At 34.6% G+C, this 15,527-nt stretch overlaps 1 protein-coding gene across 2 annotated transcripts in view; it reads right to left on the bottom strand.

Annotated features, from left to right (window-relative positions):
• The window catches only part of ANGPT1 (angiopoietin 1), a 289,488-nt gene that overhangs the window by 46,526 nt on the left and 227,435 nt on the right, over nucleotides 1–15,527 (bottom strand). For both annotated transcript variants that reach the window (XM_047783418.1, XM_047783419.1), the window contains exon 7: nucleotides 6,989–7,155. In XM_047783418.1, the coding sequence (XP_047639374.1) occupies nucleotides 6,989–7,155 (167 nt within the window). The remainder of the gene's footprint in view (nucleotides 1–6,988; nucleotides 7,156–15,527) is intronic.

The raw sequence follows: 15,527 nt of genomic DNA, 5'->3' as shown, positions 1-15,527 counted from the left end.
CAGTTTAGAGATACCTTAGAAATCTATACATAGAACTTCCATATGACCCCGCAATCCCACTCTTGGGCATCTATCCAGACAAAACTCTACTTAAAAGAGACACGTGCACCCGCATGTTCATTGCAGCACTATTCACAATAGCCAGGACATGGAAACAACCCAAATGTCCATCGACAGATGATTGGATTCGGAAGAGGTGGTATATATACACAATGGAATACTACTCAGCCATAACAAAGAATGACATAATGCCATTTGCAGCAACATGGATGGAGCTAGAGAATCTCATACTGAGTGAAATGAGCCAGAAAGACAAAGACAAATACCATATGATATCACTTATAACTGGAATCTAATATCCAGCACAAATGAACATCTCCTCAGAAAAGAAAATCATGGACTTGGAGAAGAGACTTGTGGCTGCCTGATGGGAGGGGGAGGGAGTGGGAGGGATCGGGAGCTTGGGCTTATCAGACACAACTTAGAATAGATTTACAAGGAGATCCTGTAAATTGAGTAGCATTGAGAACTTTGTCTAGATACTCATGTTGCTACAGAACAAAGGATGGGGAAAAAAATGTAATTGTAATGTATACATGTAAGGATAACTTGATCCCCTTGCTGTACAGTGGGAAAATTAAAAAAAAAATTATCATTACTTTTTCAGTCATAATAATATAATACAATGTACTGTACAAATGTCTGAGGCACTAGCAGTTAGAGAGCCAAAGGGATATTGCAGTTAAGTCCCTACAATCACTTCAACCAACATAAAGCAGTTTTATGTGGTGTATATATAAATTGATATTTTGTAAGAATTTTCTTTGTGACTACATATTCCATTGTAAAAAAAATTCTCATAAAACTTTAAATCTAATTCAACCAATAATGGGACAAAGTGATTTTTTTATGGCTTCAGATGCTATAAAATGGGAAGGATATAATATTGTTTATCTAGTATTCTTGTCAAAAAGATTTAATTTGAACCTCATCAGGTAGGGATAATCAGATAAATTAACGAAGAGAAACTTCTGAGAAAAACTGACCTGGGTTTTTAAAAAATAGTAATGGTGAGTGTGTGGTAGACTGCTCTATGTGAAAAGTGACTAAGGAGATCCCAGATTCAATGAGTAAATCTGAACTGGGTCCTGAATCTAAATAAGTAAATAGATAAATAACAATCAGAAAAGATATTTCTGGGACAATGCGGTGGGCATTGGATTTTAATACAGAAATACAATTTTTTATTGAATAAATAATACATTTCTTGGGTGTGATAAACACCGAATTAAACAATAAAAGATATCCTTCATAGTTGTATGGCATATTTAAGTTTGTCCAATACAAAGTAGTTTGTATATTCTTTCTGTTGGATCCATATAACAAAATGGTGAGAATTACAGGAGAGAAGACATTATTCCCACTTAAAGATGAGAAAGTTGAGATATAAAAGTATTAGGTGATTTGTTCAAGATATAGCTAAACTGTGCTACTGTAAACTAGGTTAATCTGAGAACGATGTTTCTCAGAATCTTCGTTGTATAGTTCCAAGTTAGAGTTGACCCACAGAGGACTTCATATGAGATTTGGAAGCTGGTAGTGAAGCACTGGTCTAGTTCTCAGATTATCTTCAGATACGGTGATGTTCAGGGTCAGGGGTATGAAACCTGTCCTCTCTTCTACTCTGCATCCAGCTTGCCTTCCCCATGATGGCAGTTTGTCCAGACTCATCACCAGATGCTTGACTGCATAACCCTAGGTACCATAGCTACAGCTTTCCTTAGATCTCCTCTGCTGTGGTCACTTTGGTAGCTGAATGTGCCTGATTTCTTGAATTTCCCCACTAGCTCCAGCTTATCCATCACCACACTGGACTATACGTATACATGTTAGTGACCCTTCCTCTGATTATCCACCTTCATTTTCCAGAGCTTCACTTGCCCAACTTGTTTTGCATTTGTCTAAGATGTAATTTCAATAACAAGTTCCTTATTTCCATAATATTGTCATGGCTTTTTGTTTCCTTGACTGAACATTGACTGATACAATCAAGTTGGCTTTATGGATAGTGAACCTAGACTTTGCTATTTAATAGCTTCCATATCTTATGATTCCCATTCCAGAGATCTTTCTAGTAGATCATAGCACCTACCCAAACCCACAATTAAACTTTCATTCTTTTAAGCATTTATTGTTGTGGTGACTATGTATTTGTTTTTTAACTTCAAGTATTAGAATCAGCAAAGACCAGAAAAGTTTCAATGAGAAGTAAAAGGTCACACTGTAAGCCCCAAACTGATGGAAGTTCTTACTGAAGTATTTTTTACAGACATCAAAATTTAATCATTTATCAAAGAATTGAAAGGGGGGGGTAAGAGAAAGGTATACATAAAGCAAGTCTCGAGCTGAGAGGGGCTTTGTAAATAATTTACAGGACAGAAAATTGAGAAGTGGAGAGATAAGCTAATGTGTCACAGACATTCATATTATTAAAGACAGAAATGGGATTAAAAGAAACATATTTTACCTTAGAATATGTGCTCTGAGTGTATTTAACTCCAGAAATTAACCAATGGATTTCCCTTTATTGGGGGATGGCCATATGGTGGGCAGTTATGAGATCAAAGCTCATAACTTCAAATCTTCAAATCTTCTCCTCATACTAGTACCTGTGACTTTGTGCCACAGCTCAGTTTTCTCATTAACACAAAAATGAATGGTGAATAGTATATATTCATCAAATACTAACCACTAACTATTAGTAATGATTTGACTAGCTTAGGTATGTATCTTGATTTTGATAAAAATGATTTCTATACTCTTAGAAGCTTAGGAATTAGTGGGAAAGGTCATACATGCAGTTATTTAACAAATACTTGTTAATGACTTATAATTACATACTGGATAGTTATCCACAGACTGTTATAGATCTATGGGGCCATAAAGCATCCAAATTTACCTGAGAACAAGGGTGATTAACTTCTCTGGGAGCAAGGGTGGTAAGATTTATAGGTTAATAGTCTTAGGATTGATTTCCGTAGCAGAGTGAAGAAAGCAGTACTGAGCAGAGGGAAAAAGTGGGCTCACATGCAGAATCAGTGAACATTTCAGCTAAATTTCAAGTGAAATTCTGGACCTTCAGAATTGTCCTGAATTAGGGCTAATGGCCCTTCATATACTCCTATACTGATCAGTCACTGGATGCAATCTGTCTGTAGGAAGGAACAATGACTTTGAGTGATATGACTTGCTTTAGCCATAGGTACACCCAGGCCAGGGACCTCGGCTATGAGCTGTTAGCCAGCAACACTCTCAGGAGGCAGGAGAAGGAATGCTTCAGTTCTGAAGTGGGGGCTATAGGTAAGCACATCATAGCATATACTACAGTAGGTATCAGGGAAGATTCCTGGAATAAAGGGATATCTTAAAAGACTTAGATGTATCCAAAGTTAGGTTTATGTGTACAGGGTAAGAATATAGCATAAATAAAGCTGTAGATGGTTAAGGTACATTGCAAGTCATTTCTGGATCATAATTATAACAAGGGGGTAACTGGTTGGTGAGATTGGGGAGAGAGTATGTAATAGTTGAATAAGTTGGTAGGCTGAGTCATGAAGAGTTTGAAGTGGCACACTTTAACCTGTAGACATTTGAACACTGTTGAAATATGTGAAGGATGGCAGAGACCAACTCAGATTGTCTTTCGAAAAAAGCATCCCAATAATAGCATAGGAGATATATTTGAGAGCATCAAGACTGGAGGCAGGAAGGCTGTATAATAGTCTGGGTGTTAGATGACAAGGTTCTGGATAATACCACCTCTCTAGAGGAAGTATTTAACAGTTTCATACTGATTGTGTGTTATTTCACATGAAGTGTTTATCATGACACTCTCACATTATTGTTTTTTTCTTATTTATATTCTCCTGGGTTCTATAGATTTTACTTTCTATCTGAGAAAGTATTTGGATTTTCCTTGGAGGATAAAAGGAAAACATGTGTATTACTTGTACATGTAATACATCATCAATCCATTCACATAACTCACTTTTAATCAATGTGTTCATAGCATGAGAAAGATGTATTTACAAATGTTTGGTTTACACTTTATGACCATAGCTGTTACATGAGTTTTCAAATATAATTTTTATTAAGATAAAGAAACTCAACTTCTGGATTTAATTTGAATGAGGAAAAAATAGAAAACAAAAACCTACCATGAATTATATAATTACATAATTACAACTGATTTTACTTGGAACTTGATTTTAGTTGAATGTGAAGAGGTCAATTGACCAAAGCCTCATCAAAGCTTCTTTACCTTCAAACTGTGTCTAATAATACCTTGCTCAAAAGTCACCATAAGGATTAAATGTTTATAGTATTAAATTCACTTCATAAATTATATAAAACTATACAAGTGTTTATTCCCTTAATAATTTATCACAAGGAGGCATCCTAACTCAGAAGATAGAGAAAAGAGTGGAGGACAAGCAGAGAAATGCAAAGCTGGACATCTGGAGTCCTAAGTTGAGGCCACACGTGGTGTTACTGGCCTGGAGAATTGGTGGTAGGCCCAATGAGTGATGATACAGTGGAGAGGGAAGTCACACAGTGTAGCTTCTCTTTCCAAGCTTCTTTTTGATTTTCTTTGAAAGAGTGACTAACACCAGTTTATAGGGTGCTTATTTTAACTAAGCTTTCACCAGAACAGGCATTATGTTTTAATGAGTTGTAATTTCTCATCTGATGCCAACATGAATCTTAATATTTAATTGCATGAGAAGGTGATGATTACAGAGCTATTTTCTACTGGGTCTTGGCAGGAGAGAGGGCCAGAGTCACTAGCTTTATTACAGTAGCATCACAGAATGGAAACCACACTGAACTAGGAAGGATTCAAACGTCCTATATTTAAGTCTTTCTCATACCTTCGGCAAAAACACTGCATATTTCTAGACCTCAGCTTTCTTTTCTTTAAAACCAGAGGTCTGGAATTAAACTATTAAGTTCTTTCTGGATTTACAATTCTGATTCTCAAGGTTCACAATTTTCTTGAGAGAAAAATGGAGCAACCTGAGTGTAAGCCTCACTTTAGCTGTGGTGACATACTTTTTGATCAAAGATCTGCATCACTTGGGTGAAAATCAGAATAACAAAAATGTTCCAGGAACAGAAAATGCTCAGTGAAGACAGTAGATGTTCAAAGAGGAGATCAGTGGATGCCAGAGACATTCATACCATGCACCCTGAAGCGTACTTCAGATGCCTCCAACTCTCTTAAGCCTGCCCACTCTTTGTACCTTTAGTACCACTCCAGCCTTATAAACACGCACAGGCATGCACACACACATACACACAAACAAACACAAGAACTGAGAGACGTTTTGGAAAAGAACCAAAGCAAATTCTTCAGGAGCCTAGAAAAAGACTAGACCAATTATTTGCTAGTCCTATTGTCAAGCTCTCTGGCATTAGCCAAGTTTCATATAGTTTCAAGTTTCAGCTCAAAACATTTACATAAGAGTACCCCTGATGTTTTACAGTGTTTTTTCTTGTTATAAAACTCTCAAAATATTGACCTCCTTGGAAACATTTCTTATACTCCACTGCATTTTATAATTTGGTTTCCTGAGTTGCCATTATGTACACCCTCACTCCTCCAACAAGAAAATCAACTCTTTAGATCTATTTCTCATCCTCTGTTGTGGTGACATCATCACTATTTGCTAAGAAAATGATGATTATGTCTCCAAGGATCCCATACATAATCCATTAAAATAAAGTGTTCATAAAAAGTTGTAGATTTAAATTCCTAAAAAATGGTCTGTCTCAAAAAGACAAATAAGCAGCAGAAATAGTTGAACTATTGGAGATGGCCACACAGGTTGGAAAAAAAAAATAAGGATTTGGTCACTATCATTGCATTTTGCTTGAAGCAATGTGCCTACACTTTAATGCACACAATCGTGTTTCCAAGACTAATGTAGAGTAGCCACAATACCAAGAGTTTGAAATCACTATAACCCTAATGTACTGTTTAAATAATTTACAAAACTTACACACAATTATTACGGACTTTCTATGTGCCAAGTACGGCATTTATGGGTAACAATATAAAAGTAACTGAAATATACTTCCTGTTCTCAAGGAAGGCCAAGCAGTTGTTTAGTGACTTAGTTTGTAACAAAGCTGGACTGTGAGGTCTGGGAGACTAGATATCTCATCACTGTCTGCAAAACTGCCAGTACCTAGTGGAGGTCTTGGAACACAGAAGTAATTAATTTAAGTGTTTGCGAAATGAATTTACCACGCTGCATTACTTGCTTAGCCATTTTTTTCTAGTGTACAATCTGCTCATTGAAAAATAATCACAGACAGTAAAAATTCGGTATATAGTTTGTCTATTTTTTATATCTGCAATGATTTATTGTATATGCTATGCCATTACTTTGATTTATTTTTATTTTTCACATTATTGGCCAAAAATTCTGAATTATGCCTCACCTCATTTTTTACATATATCATTAAAACATACAATTTTTACTTCTCTTTTGTCACCTTCGAGATAACATAAAAATAATAGGAAAGTAAGAGTAAAATAACCTATTGACAGAAGAAAGTATTTATTTCAAGCCCCTGAGTTTGAGTCAATTCTCTGTTATCAGTTTTGTATGTATAAATTCACCACACCCTTATAACGATAACAGAAACAATAAAAATAACAAAAAGAACATTAATTCTGTGTTTGATTTAATTCCCTATCCTCTAGAATTTGATCCAACATAAAAGTAATCCGTTTGTGAAAATGGAAATTTAAAGCTTAAGTCTTTTTATAGATATTTTTCTATTTCTTTGTCATAGGCCTAGACAACCTGACTTTCATTTTGAAGGATGACTTTCATCATTTTTTTTTCATACTTTCCCATTAAAACTCTTAAAGGGATAGGTTCCAGGTAGTTAAACATTACACCAAAGAAGGACTTACCTGTAATTTTGCTTCTCATTTCCTATGTGGAATCTGTCGTATTGTGAATAGGCTCGGTTTCCTTCCCAGTCCATTAACTCGATTCTCAGTGTGTACTGCCTCTGACTGGTTATGGCAAAAATAAACTCATTCCCCAGCCAATATTCACCAGAGGGATTTCCAAAACCCTGTGAAAGAAGACAGAGATTCAGTTGTTAATTCAGAGAGACGCTCTTTTCATGCTTAGTATTAAACCATGTCCTAAGCAATAATAAAACATTTTTAAAAGTGAAGATGGCTCTTTCACATTTTTACAATTTCTTCAATAACTCACTCAAAACTTTTCCACTATGTTTTCTTCTATTGAGGCTCACGTCTAATTCTTAATACAGTAAAATCTGATATCCAAACCTGTGTAGATGGGATGTTTTTGAATTAAATCAATCTGGTTAATAGGTTTGGCCAGTAAATGCTTCTCTATCACAGATTACTTTTGAAAATATTTCTAAAATACTAGTCAGTGGAATATTTTGAACATAATTTAAACATTTTTCAATGAATATCATCAGGGCAGACTCAGACAAGTTATTTAATAATATTATTGTTATCATTATTCACAAGTCAAATTATACTTAGGTACTAACGAACAGATCACTAGGCCCTTAACTTCTCTAGCTTTAACATTCTCAATTTTAAGTATTAATAAGCAAATCTGTAAATCCAGGACTTCAGTCATTTAAATAATTCACCTGGATAGATTAGGGTTTTGAGGAAGAAGACTGACACATAAGAGCTAGTGAGTGAACCTAGCAGGCTGCTCTCTATGCCTGAATCTCAATATGGTTCTATTTTTTTCTCTTGAGGGCAATCTCAATCATGGTTGTAAAGTGTTCAAAATAGTTTTCTTTGTGGGGAAAAAAAGAAAGCCAACTCTTAATGTTGGCACTGTTAGTGATAGGAAAATTAAGAACCCTAAGAAACTACTGGCATTCTAGGTTTGGGGTATTCACAATTGCCTCAGAAAGTGTTCCCTGGTAGTACTTGAGATTCAAAGTAATTCTTGATCTACATATTTGTTTTACTGACCAGACTATGAGCTCCTTGAGAGCAGATGCTGTGTTGTATTTGTGAATCCTCAAAGACTAGTAGAATGCTGGCATACACTGGGCACTCCATATGTCTTATTGAAGTTCAAAGAAAAAGTAAGAAAGGGAGGAAGGAAGAAAACACAGAGGACCTTATACTTTGCAATTGCATTCAGAGAAATAATCTTAAAACATAATTCTTGTTTTTTGATTGAGTCTCAGGGAAGTGTCTCAAAGTGCCCAACTGAATCATAATCACTGGAGCACTAGTTAAAAAAAATATTCCTAGCTCCAATCTGAATCAAAAGGTCTGAAAGCCAGTCTGTAAGTCTGAATCTAAATAAACTCCCCATTGGGGGAGTTCCCATCATGGCTCAGCAGAACAAAACTGACTAGTATCAATGAGGACAGAGGTTTGATCCCTGGCCTCTCTCAATGTGCTAAGGGATCTGACATTGCCATGACTTGTGGTGTAGGTCACAGACACGGCTCCGATCTGGCATTGCTGTGGCTGTGGCCAGCAGCTACAGCTTCATTTTGACCCCTAGCCTGGGAACCTCCATATGCCATGTCGGTGCACCCCCCCTCACAAAAAAAAGAAAAAAAAAAACAACAACTCCCCAGTGGTCTTGTGAACATTCATACTTGGAAGGCATACTCCAGTAATCCTAGGATACACTTTGATGTTGCAGAAAGAAACATATTCTTGTTCACTGACATATTCATTATCACAGGTTTCATTTTACCTATATTAAGAAGTATGAGGGAAGTACCAAAATAATCACAGAAATCTTAATTTTATCAATACATAGGACAGAATTTGGAAAACATTTGCTTACCTTCAAATTTAATGTATTTTAAGTTTACAGAATTATAACTACAGTGGAAATGTTCTTAACTGAGTTCTCCTTTAACCAGCTTAACACATGCATGAGTATTCCCCATTCCTCCTTGAAAATATATTGATACCCAGAGTACACTAAAAGTATAAATACGGTTGTTGCACTATTGTCTGCCAAGTGAATTACTTACCAAAGGCCAGTTGTGTTTGGTACCAAACCTGTTTATGTCAGTTCTGTTATAGCAATGATAAGAATGTTAAGTAAATAAGTTAAATATTAGTGGGGAAAGAGGATTTGTTTTGTTTTTTTTTTTACAAAACCTAATTTTGATATTTAGATTTGTTGTATAAAAGCAAATCAATTAAAAAAAGCCTTTGAATTATATGTCGTTGCAGCAACTTTAAAAGACTGAGGAAAATAATAAAACTTCAGAGGATTTTTAACTTACATTGCTTTGAATATGCATTATTTTCTCTAAGTTAAAAAAAAAAAACCTAGAAATTTGATGCATTTGATTATGGAAAAGTTTTATGAAAGAACCACTGACCCAGAATTCTAAGCTTTGACCCTACATTAAAAAAAAATATGAATAAATGAATGTACTTTTTTTTATATTTCAAGTTAAAATGAACACTTTAGTTCTTTTTAACTTGAACTATAGTATACACATGAACAGTGTACACACGAACATTTTAAGGATATTCCGCAATTTAACTTAGTTTTTGATTAACCAAACTCCTTTTGTCCAAATTGCAGTGGGTATATGCATCCCCAAAGATCGTCTACTTGTAGGTCAGAGTACAAATATAGGATGTACTGAAGTCCATAATCTCATGTCCCCTTTCTTCTCTGTTTCTAAGATGTTCAAGTCACACTTTGCAAAATTCCACAGTGGCTGGAAATCTTAGAGCAATTTAGGATGTGCTAAGAATTTTACACATTCTCATAGCAGCCAGTGCTATACCAGGGAGAAGAGTGAAGCTTACCTTTTCCAATGAATAAGCAAAACAGAAAGTTACAGGACACCGAAAGTCAAAGAATTAGCACATTCTCAGTTGCAGCAGCTGCTGGGAAGAAAAGAAGACTGCTGGGATTCTCCTTGCATTTCTTCTCAGCTCAGACATGTCAAAACTCTCCCTATAGCCGCTTGAGGATTCCCTCTTTTGTGTTGTCAGTTAGAAGAGATTCAGTAATTATACTAAATATGAATAAGGAGGGTGGGATTGATGAAGTGTTAAATTTTAGGTCAAATATTTCCATGCTGTTGAAAGCACTGCATGGATAAAAACTCTCCTTCCCTGGGGAAAAGTGCAGTGATCTCCAGCTAGCCTCAGAAAAGGAGAAGCGTTTGTGTCATTCCTACAAGAGTCTCCATCCCCATTTTGGCACGCAGGCTTGTACCTCCCTCTACGTGGAGATTAACAACTGTTTCTAAACAGTTTGCTTTTTGTGCCTGAAAACAGAGGAAGAAGCAAATGGAAAGAAAGCAAAGAAATTTGGTTTGATAAACCAAAATTTTATTTCATGCACCTTCCTGAGAAACTGTCTAAATATGCTCTATTGTGGGAGCAAAACATTTGGCTTACAAGAAATCGAAATGACTTAAGAGAAAGACATGTAGGAGGAAACCTTCTAAGTGCAGTAATGCAGAAATGATGATTTCATCATAAAGACGAAAAATTCATGAAAAAAGGGGAAATGGGTTCCCACATCAGTAAACTGTCTATCAGATCATCTATCAGGCTGACTACAAATCTTATGCCTAGGTATAAAGACTTGGCTTCGATTAAATGATTGCTACTCCCTGTATCTGCTCCAATTTGAAGCCTTGCTCTGCCATATATTTGCTTTTGAGCCTCTGTTTCCTTATATGCAAAATAAGGATTTAAAATATTGTTTCCATATGTAGTGTTGTGAGAAAGAAGAGAGATAATATACCTAAAGCATTTATCTCAGAACTGATACATGAGACGCACTTAAAAACCTAGTCGTCATTATTATAATTAGAGGATATATCACTATATATGTATACTATATATATAATATATATATAACTATAAAATATATAGTAATTTTCTGTTGACTTGCCCCTTTCCCAAAAGACTGTGAGCTATATGAGGTTAAGCAGGTTCCTTTCTATTCAGTATGAGGGATGGAACACAAATAATCCAGGGTCTGGTCTTAGTCTGAAAATTAATAAGGAGATCCTGAACAAATTCTTTAAAAGACTTTCAGATGTTAGGAATGAATGTATTCTTATGACAAGTTGACTACTGGTTTCTACAAATGAGTAGTCATTTCAATCCAGGAGTTAAGGATTTTAAACCCACTGGTTGCAATTAGGGCTAAACTGTGACAGAAACCAAAGTAAAGATTACTTTCTTACTCTTGCTTCTGCTTTCCTAATGCTAAAGAGAAGCTGTATTCTTCAACTCTGCCTTGGTCCTATTTTTAAAAGTTCTTTTCTTGCTACATCTTACAGGTTTTAGGATCTACAAATGAGGCAGTTTTTGAGGTTTTAAACCCATGCTAATAAATTGATAATTCTGACACTTGCTTTCAACTTGCAGTGCATATCAGAAACAACTGTGGAGCTTTTTAAAAATGCAGATGGCTTGGTTCATGAATGGAAGTTCTGACTTACTACGTCTGGGGTGGACTTAGAGATCTGTACATTTAAATGGTTCCACAGGTGAGTCTGCTGTGTACCAAAGATGGAGAAACGGATTATGATGCAGAATAGCTCTTCTGAATACAAATGATAAAAAAGAAATGAACCAGATCAAATTATCTAAGGGGTAAACAGGGAAGAGATCAGCATAAACCCTCATCTTTATATTGAGCTCCAAATTAGGCAGTAAGTGTTGATTATGTATTACAGGACTGTCCTTGAAAAAAAATTTCATATATATGCCTGAAATAACAGAGATGGCCAATGCAGAGACAAAAAAAGTTTTAGCATTATTGTACACATAACAGCTTACCATAGGTTTATATTTTATTCCAAATATCCTGCAACATTCAAAAGAATAAAAATAAAATTTTATACAAAATTCAGTTCTAATATTGAAAAAGTAGCAAGTAACTTCCTGAATAAAAAAATATAGTAATAAAAATAGACTTTCTTCTTTTTTAAAAATAAATCAATGGATATCCATTCATGAAAAATACCTTTTACTTATGCCAATCATAATCATATGAAATATTTTGATATCATAATTCAGAAAGATTGTTAATCAATTTTATTTCTGCTTTAGCTCTTTAATAAAAGCAGAAGACACTGGAATTTATCCTAAACTAATGCTGGCTTAAAATAGGCCTTAAAAGCCACATTTTGCTTTTAAAAAAAGCACAAAGAAGAAAGACTAATTTTTATTAGTTTTTGCCAAAACCTGCAGAAACATTCAGTTTTGGCTTGCATTCTTCCAAGTTAATAAAATAATTGTCTCTGATACTTTGTTTTGTCTAATAATGCTCTTAGGAAGTGTTGACTTTTATAGCTGAAACACAATTAAAACCAGGCACGATCCATATACTCTATGAGTTTCATCTCTTTCCATAAAATGATAAAAGAAAACAGTAAGAAGTCAGGGTTGCTAAACTATGGCCTTCCAAAGGTGCTTTCATACACAATTCAATTGTACATCAGCTCTAACTGCTAAGACAGCTCAAGAAAGATCAAAAGAATGATTTATTTCAGCATCTTAAATTCCTTATATATTTTCTCCTTTTAATGTGAAGATGTTAAAAAATGCAATTGAAAATGTGCTCTTAATTTCTTTCCAGAAACAAAGAACTTATATATTTTCTCCTTTTAATGTGAAGATGTTAAAAAATGCAGTTGAAAATGTGCTCTTAATTTCTTTCCAGAAACAAAGAACTCCCGGAAGGTATGGTACTCAGACTGAACTACCTGTCAATAGGAAGCTCTGTTTACAGGGTTAATTGTTTTCAATACAAAGACAAGTTGTCTCCAGGGCATTAGTCACTACCTTCTATAAAGTTAGGCCACTAGGGTACTATTTAGAAATCCAAGCTTGACTGGGCTTTATATGCAAAAGTACTGCTGATAAGTGTTGTTGCTGGAGGCCATTAAATGGTATCCTCATGGCAAGAAGGAGTTAATATAGTTCCTTAAGTGTCTCATTAAAAGGCCATTCCAGACTTCCCTCTGAACAAACATCTTTACAAATCCATAAACCAGATTTTGCTGAATCTCCTCATAAGAAAGTTAAAGTGAAAACAAAGCTTGGGTAAAAAAGACTTATATAGGCTTAAATCCAATGTTAAGAATCAAATAAAATTCAAATATTCCAAACTGAGAGAGGTTTAAAAACAACAGTTATATATTTGTAATTTCATGTATTGATAATTTTAACATATTGTTCTACAGACCTTATAAAGCATGAGGCAGTCCATAGAGATCAACCAATATGAAATGAAAGAGTGAAGAAAGGAGGGAGGGATGAAACTCTACTTTCACACTCAGTGCTTGAGAAGAAGTGAAGTGTCTTATTGTAATAGTGAGATATGTGAAGATTGGGGAGGAAGTGGTACATGCCAAGAAGTTCTTTTTCCCAAAAGATTTATAGCCTAGCAGTCAGTTTTAATTCAGGAGGCAGAAGTGGGTATGGTTGATAAGAGCTGGCATAAAGGGTTTATATTCATTCTTTATGGAGTCATGTTATTTTGTCTTTACGTGAAAGAAAAGCTTTGGAGAAAACAACTGAAACACTTTATACCAAGTTAACCAAACTGTAATATATGACAAAACAATGTCATCAGACTCATTTTTGCCAAAATGTTGCAGAATTATGGAATTTATTTCATTTTCTGAACCATGTAGATTGACACTCAATTGATAAATTTACCTAGTTTGAATAAAACATGATAGATAGTCTTTCTATTTTAAAAAAAAAGGACAGGTGTAAACTTCACAAAAGCTATGGTTAAAAAGTAATTCAGTCCCATTCCAATAATGAAACAAACTGCTTAAAAAATACATATTTAGTAAATGCTTCTAAGACATGAATCAAGGCCATACTTCACATGTCAATCTCTCTTACTTAGTGATTACAGTTTGCCAACACAGCAGATGCTTACAGCTAGTAAGTCACCATTTTAGAAAGTCATTTTATGACAACTTTATATTTTCTTTTATCATTAGTATTAAAAATAATGTATTTCAGACATGTCAGAACCTATATCTGTAGTCTATATTTATAGTCTTATATCTATGAGTTATAGATAACATCTCCACATCCCATTTTAGTGGTGAATATAACTATGAGTTAAGAAAAATGCACTAGAAGGAATCCATATAGAATAAAGAATGCAGAAGAATAGACCAGCCAGATGGAAGACAGAGTTGTGGAAATCACTGACACAGAAAAGAATTTAAAAATAAGAATGAAAAGAAACAAGGCCAGGTTGAGACTTGTGGGAAAATATTAAGTGCAATTACATTCTCATTTGGGGGGGGGACCTCAGAAGGAGAAGAGAGAGAAAAAGAGCCTGAGAAAATATATGAAGAAATAATAGCTGAAAACTTCCCTAGCATGGACATGGAAACAGTCACTGAAGTTCAGGAAACAGAGTCCCCAGCAGGATTAACCCAAAGAGAAAAATGCCAAGATACATAATAATCAAGCTGAAAAAATTTAAAAAAGAGAAAATATTAAAAACAACAATGATAAGCAAAAAAATAACATACAAGGGAACTCCCACAAGGCTACCAGCTGATTATTCAGCAGAAACTCTGCAGGCCAGAAGGGAGTAGCATGATATATTTAAAGTGATAAAGGGAAAAACCTAGAACCAACAATACTTTACCCAGCAATGGTCAGAAGTGGTGGAAAAAACAAAAGCTTTACAGACAAGCAAAAGCTAAAAAACTTAGCATCACCAAACCAGCTTTATGATAAACACTAAAGGAACTTCTCTAGGGAGAAAAGAAAAGGTCACAAGTAGAAAAAAGAAAATTAAAAGATGGCAAATCTCACTAGTAAATACAAACATACAGTAAAAGTAAGAAAGCATCCACACACAAACTAGGGAGGAAGTTAAAATTCAAAAATAGTAAAATCACTTGTATCCACCACAATAAGCTATTAGCGGATACTCTAAACAATCAGATGTAAAATATGGTATCTAAACCAGTAATCATGGCAGGAGGAGAGTACGAAAGCAGGATATTTAAAATTCATTGAGATTAAGAAATTAGCAACTTAAAGTAATCGTGTGTGTATATATATATATATATATATATGTGTGTGTGTGTGTGTGTGTATATATATATATGTATATATATATACATACATACACATATATATAGACTACTATATTAAAACTTTGTTAACTGCAAACCAAAAATTTATGATATATACACAAAAAATAAAAAGCATAAGCATATATAAACATATCGCTGAAGACAGTCAACAAACCACAAGAAAAAGAACAAAAGAAGAAAGGGGGAAAAAAGACCTACAAAAACAAATCCAAAACAATCAACAAAATGTCAATAAGAATGTACATTTCAGTAATTACCTTAAATATAAATGAGTTAAATGCTCCTATCAAAAGACATAAGACTGGCTGAATGGACAGAAAAACAAGATGCATTTATATGCTGTC

This window comes from Phacochoerus africanus, chromosome 6 (genome assembly GCF_016906955.1).
Source record: "Phacochoerus africanus isolate WHEZ1 chromosome 6, ROS_Pafr_v1, whole genome shotgun sequence".
NCBI lineage: Eukaryota > Metazoa > Chordata > Mammalia > Artiodactyla > Suidae > Phacochoerus > Phacochoerus africanus.
The sequence above is the reverse complement of the archived record's forward strand: the minus strand, read 5'-3'. Positions and strand labels throughout refer to the sequence as shown.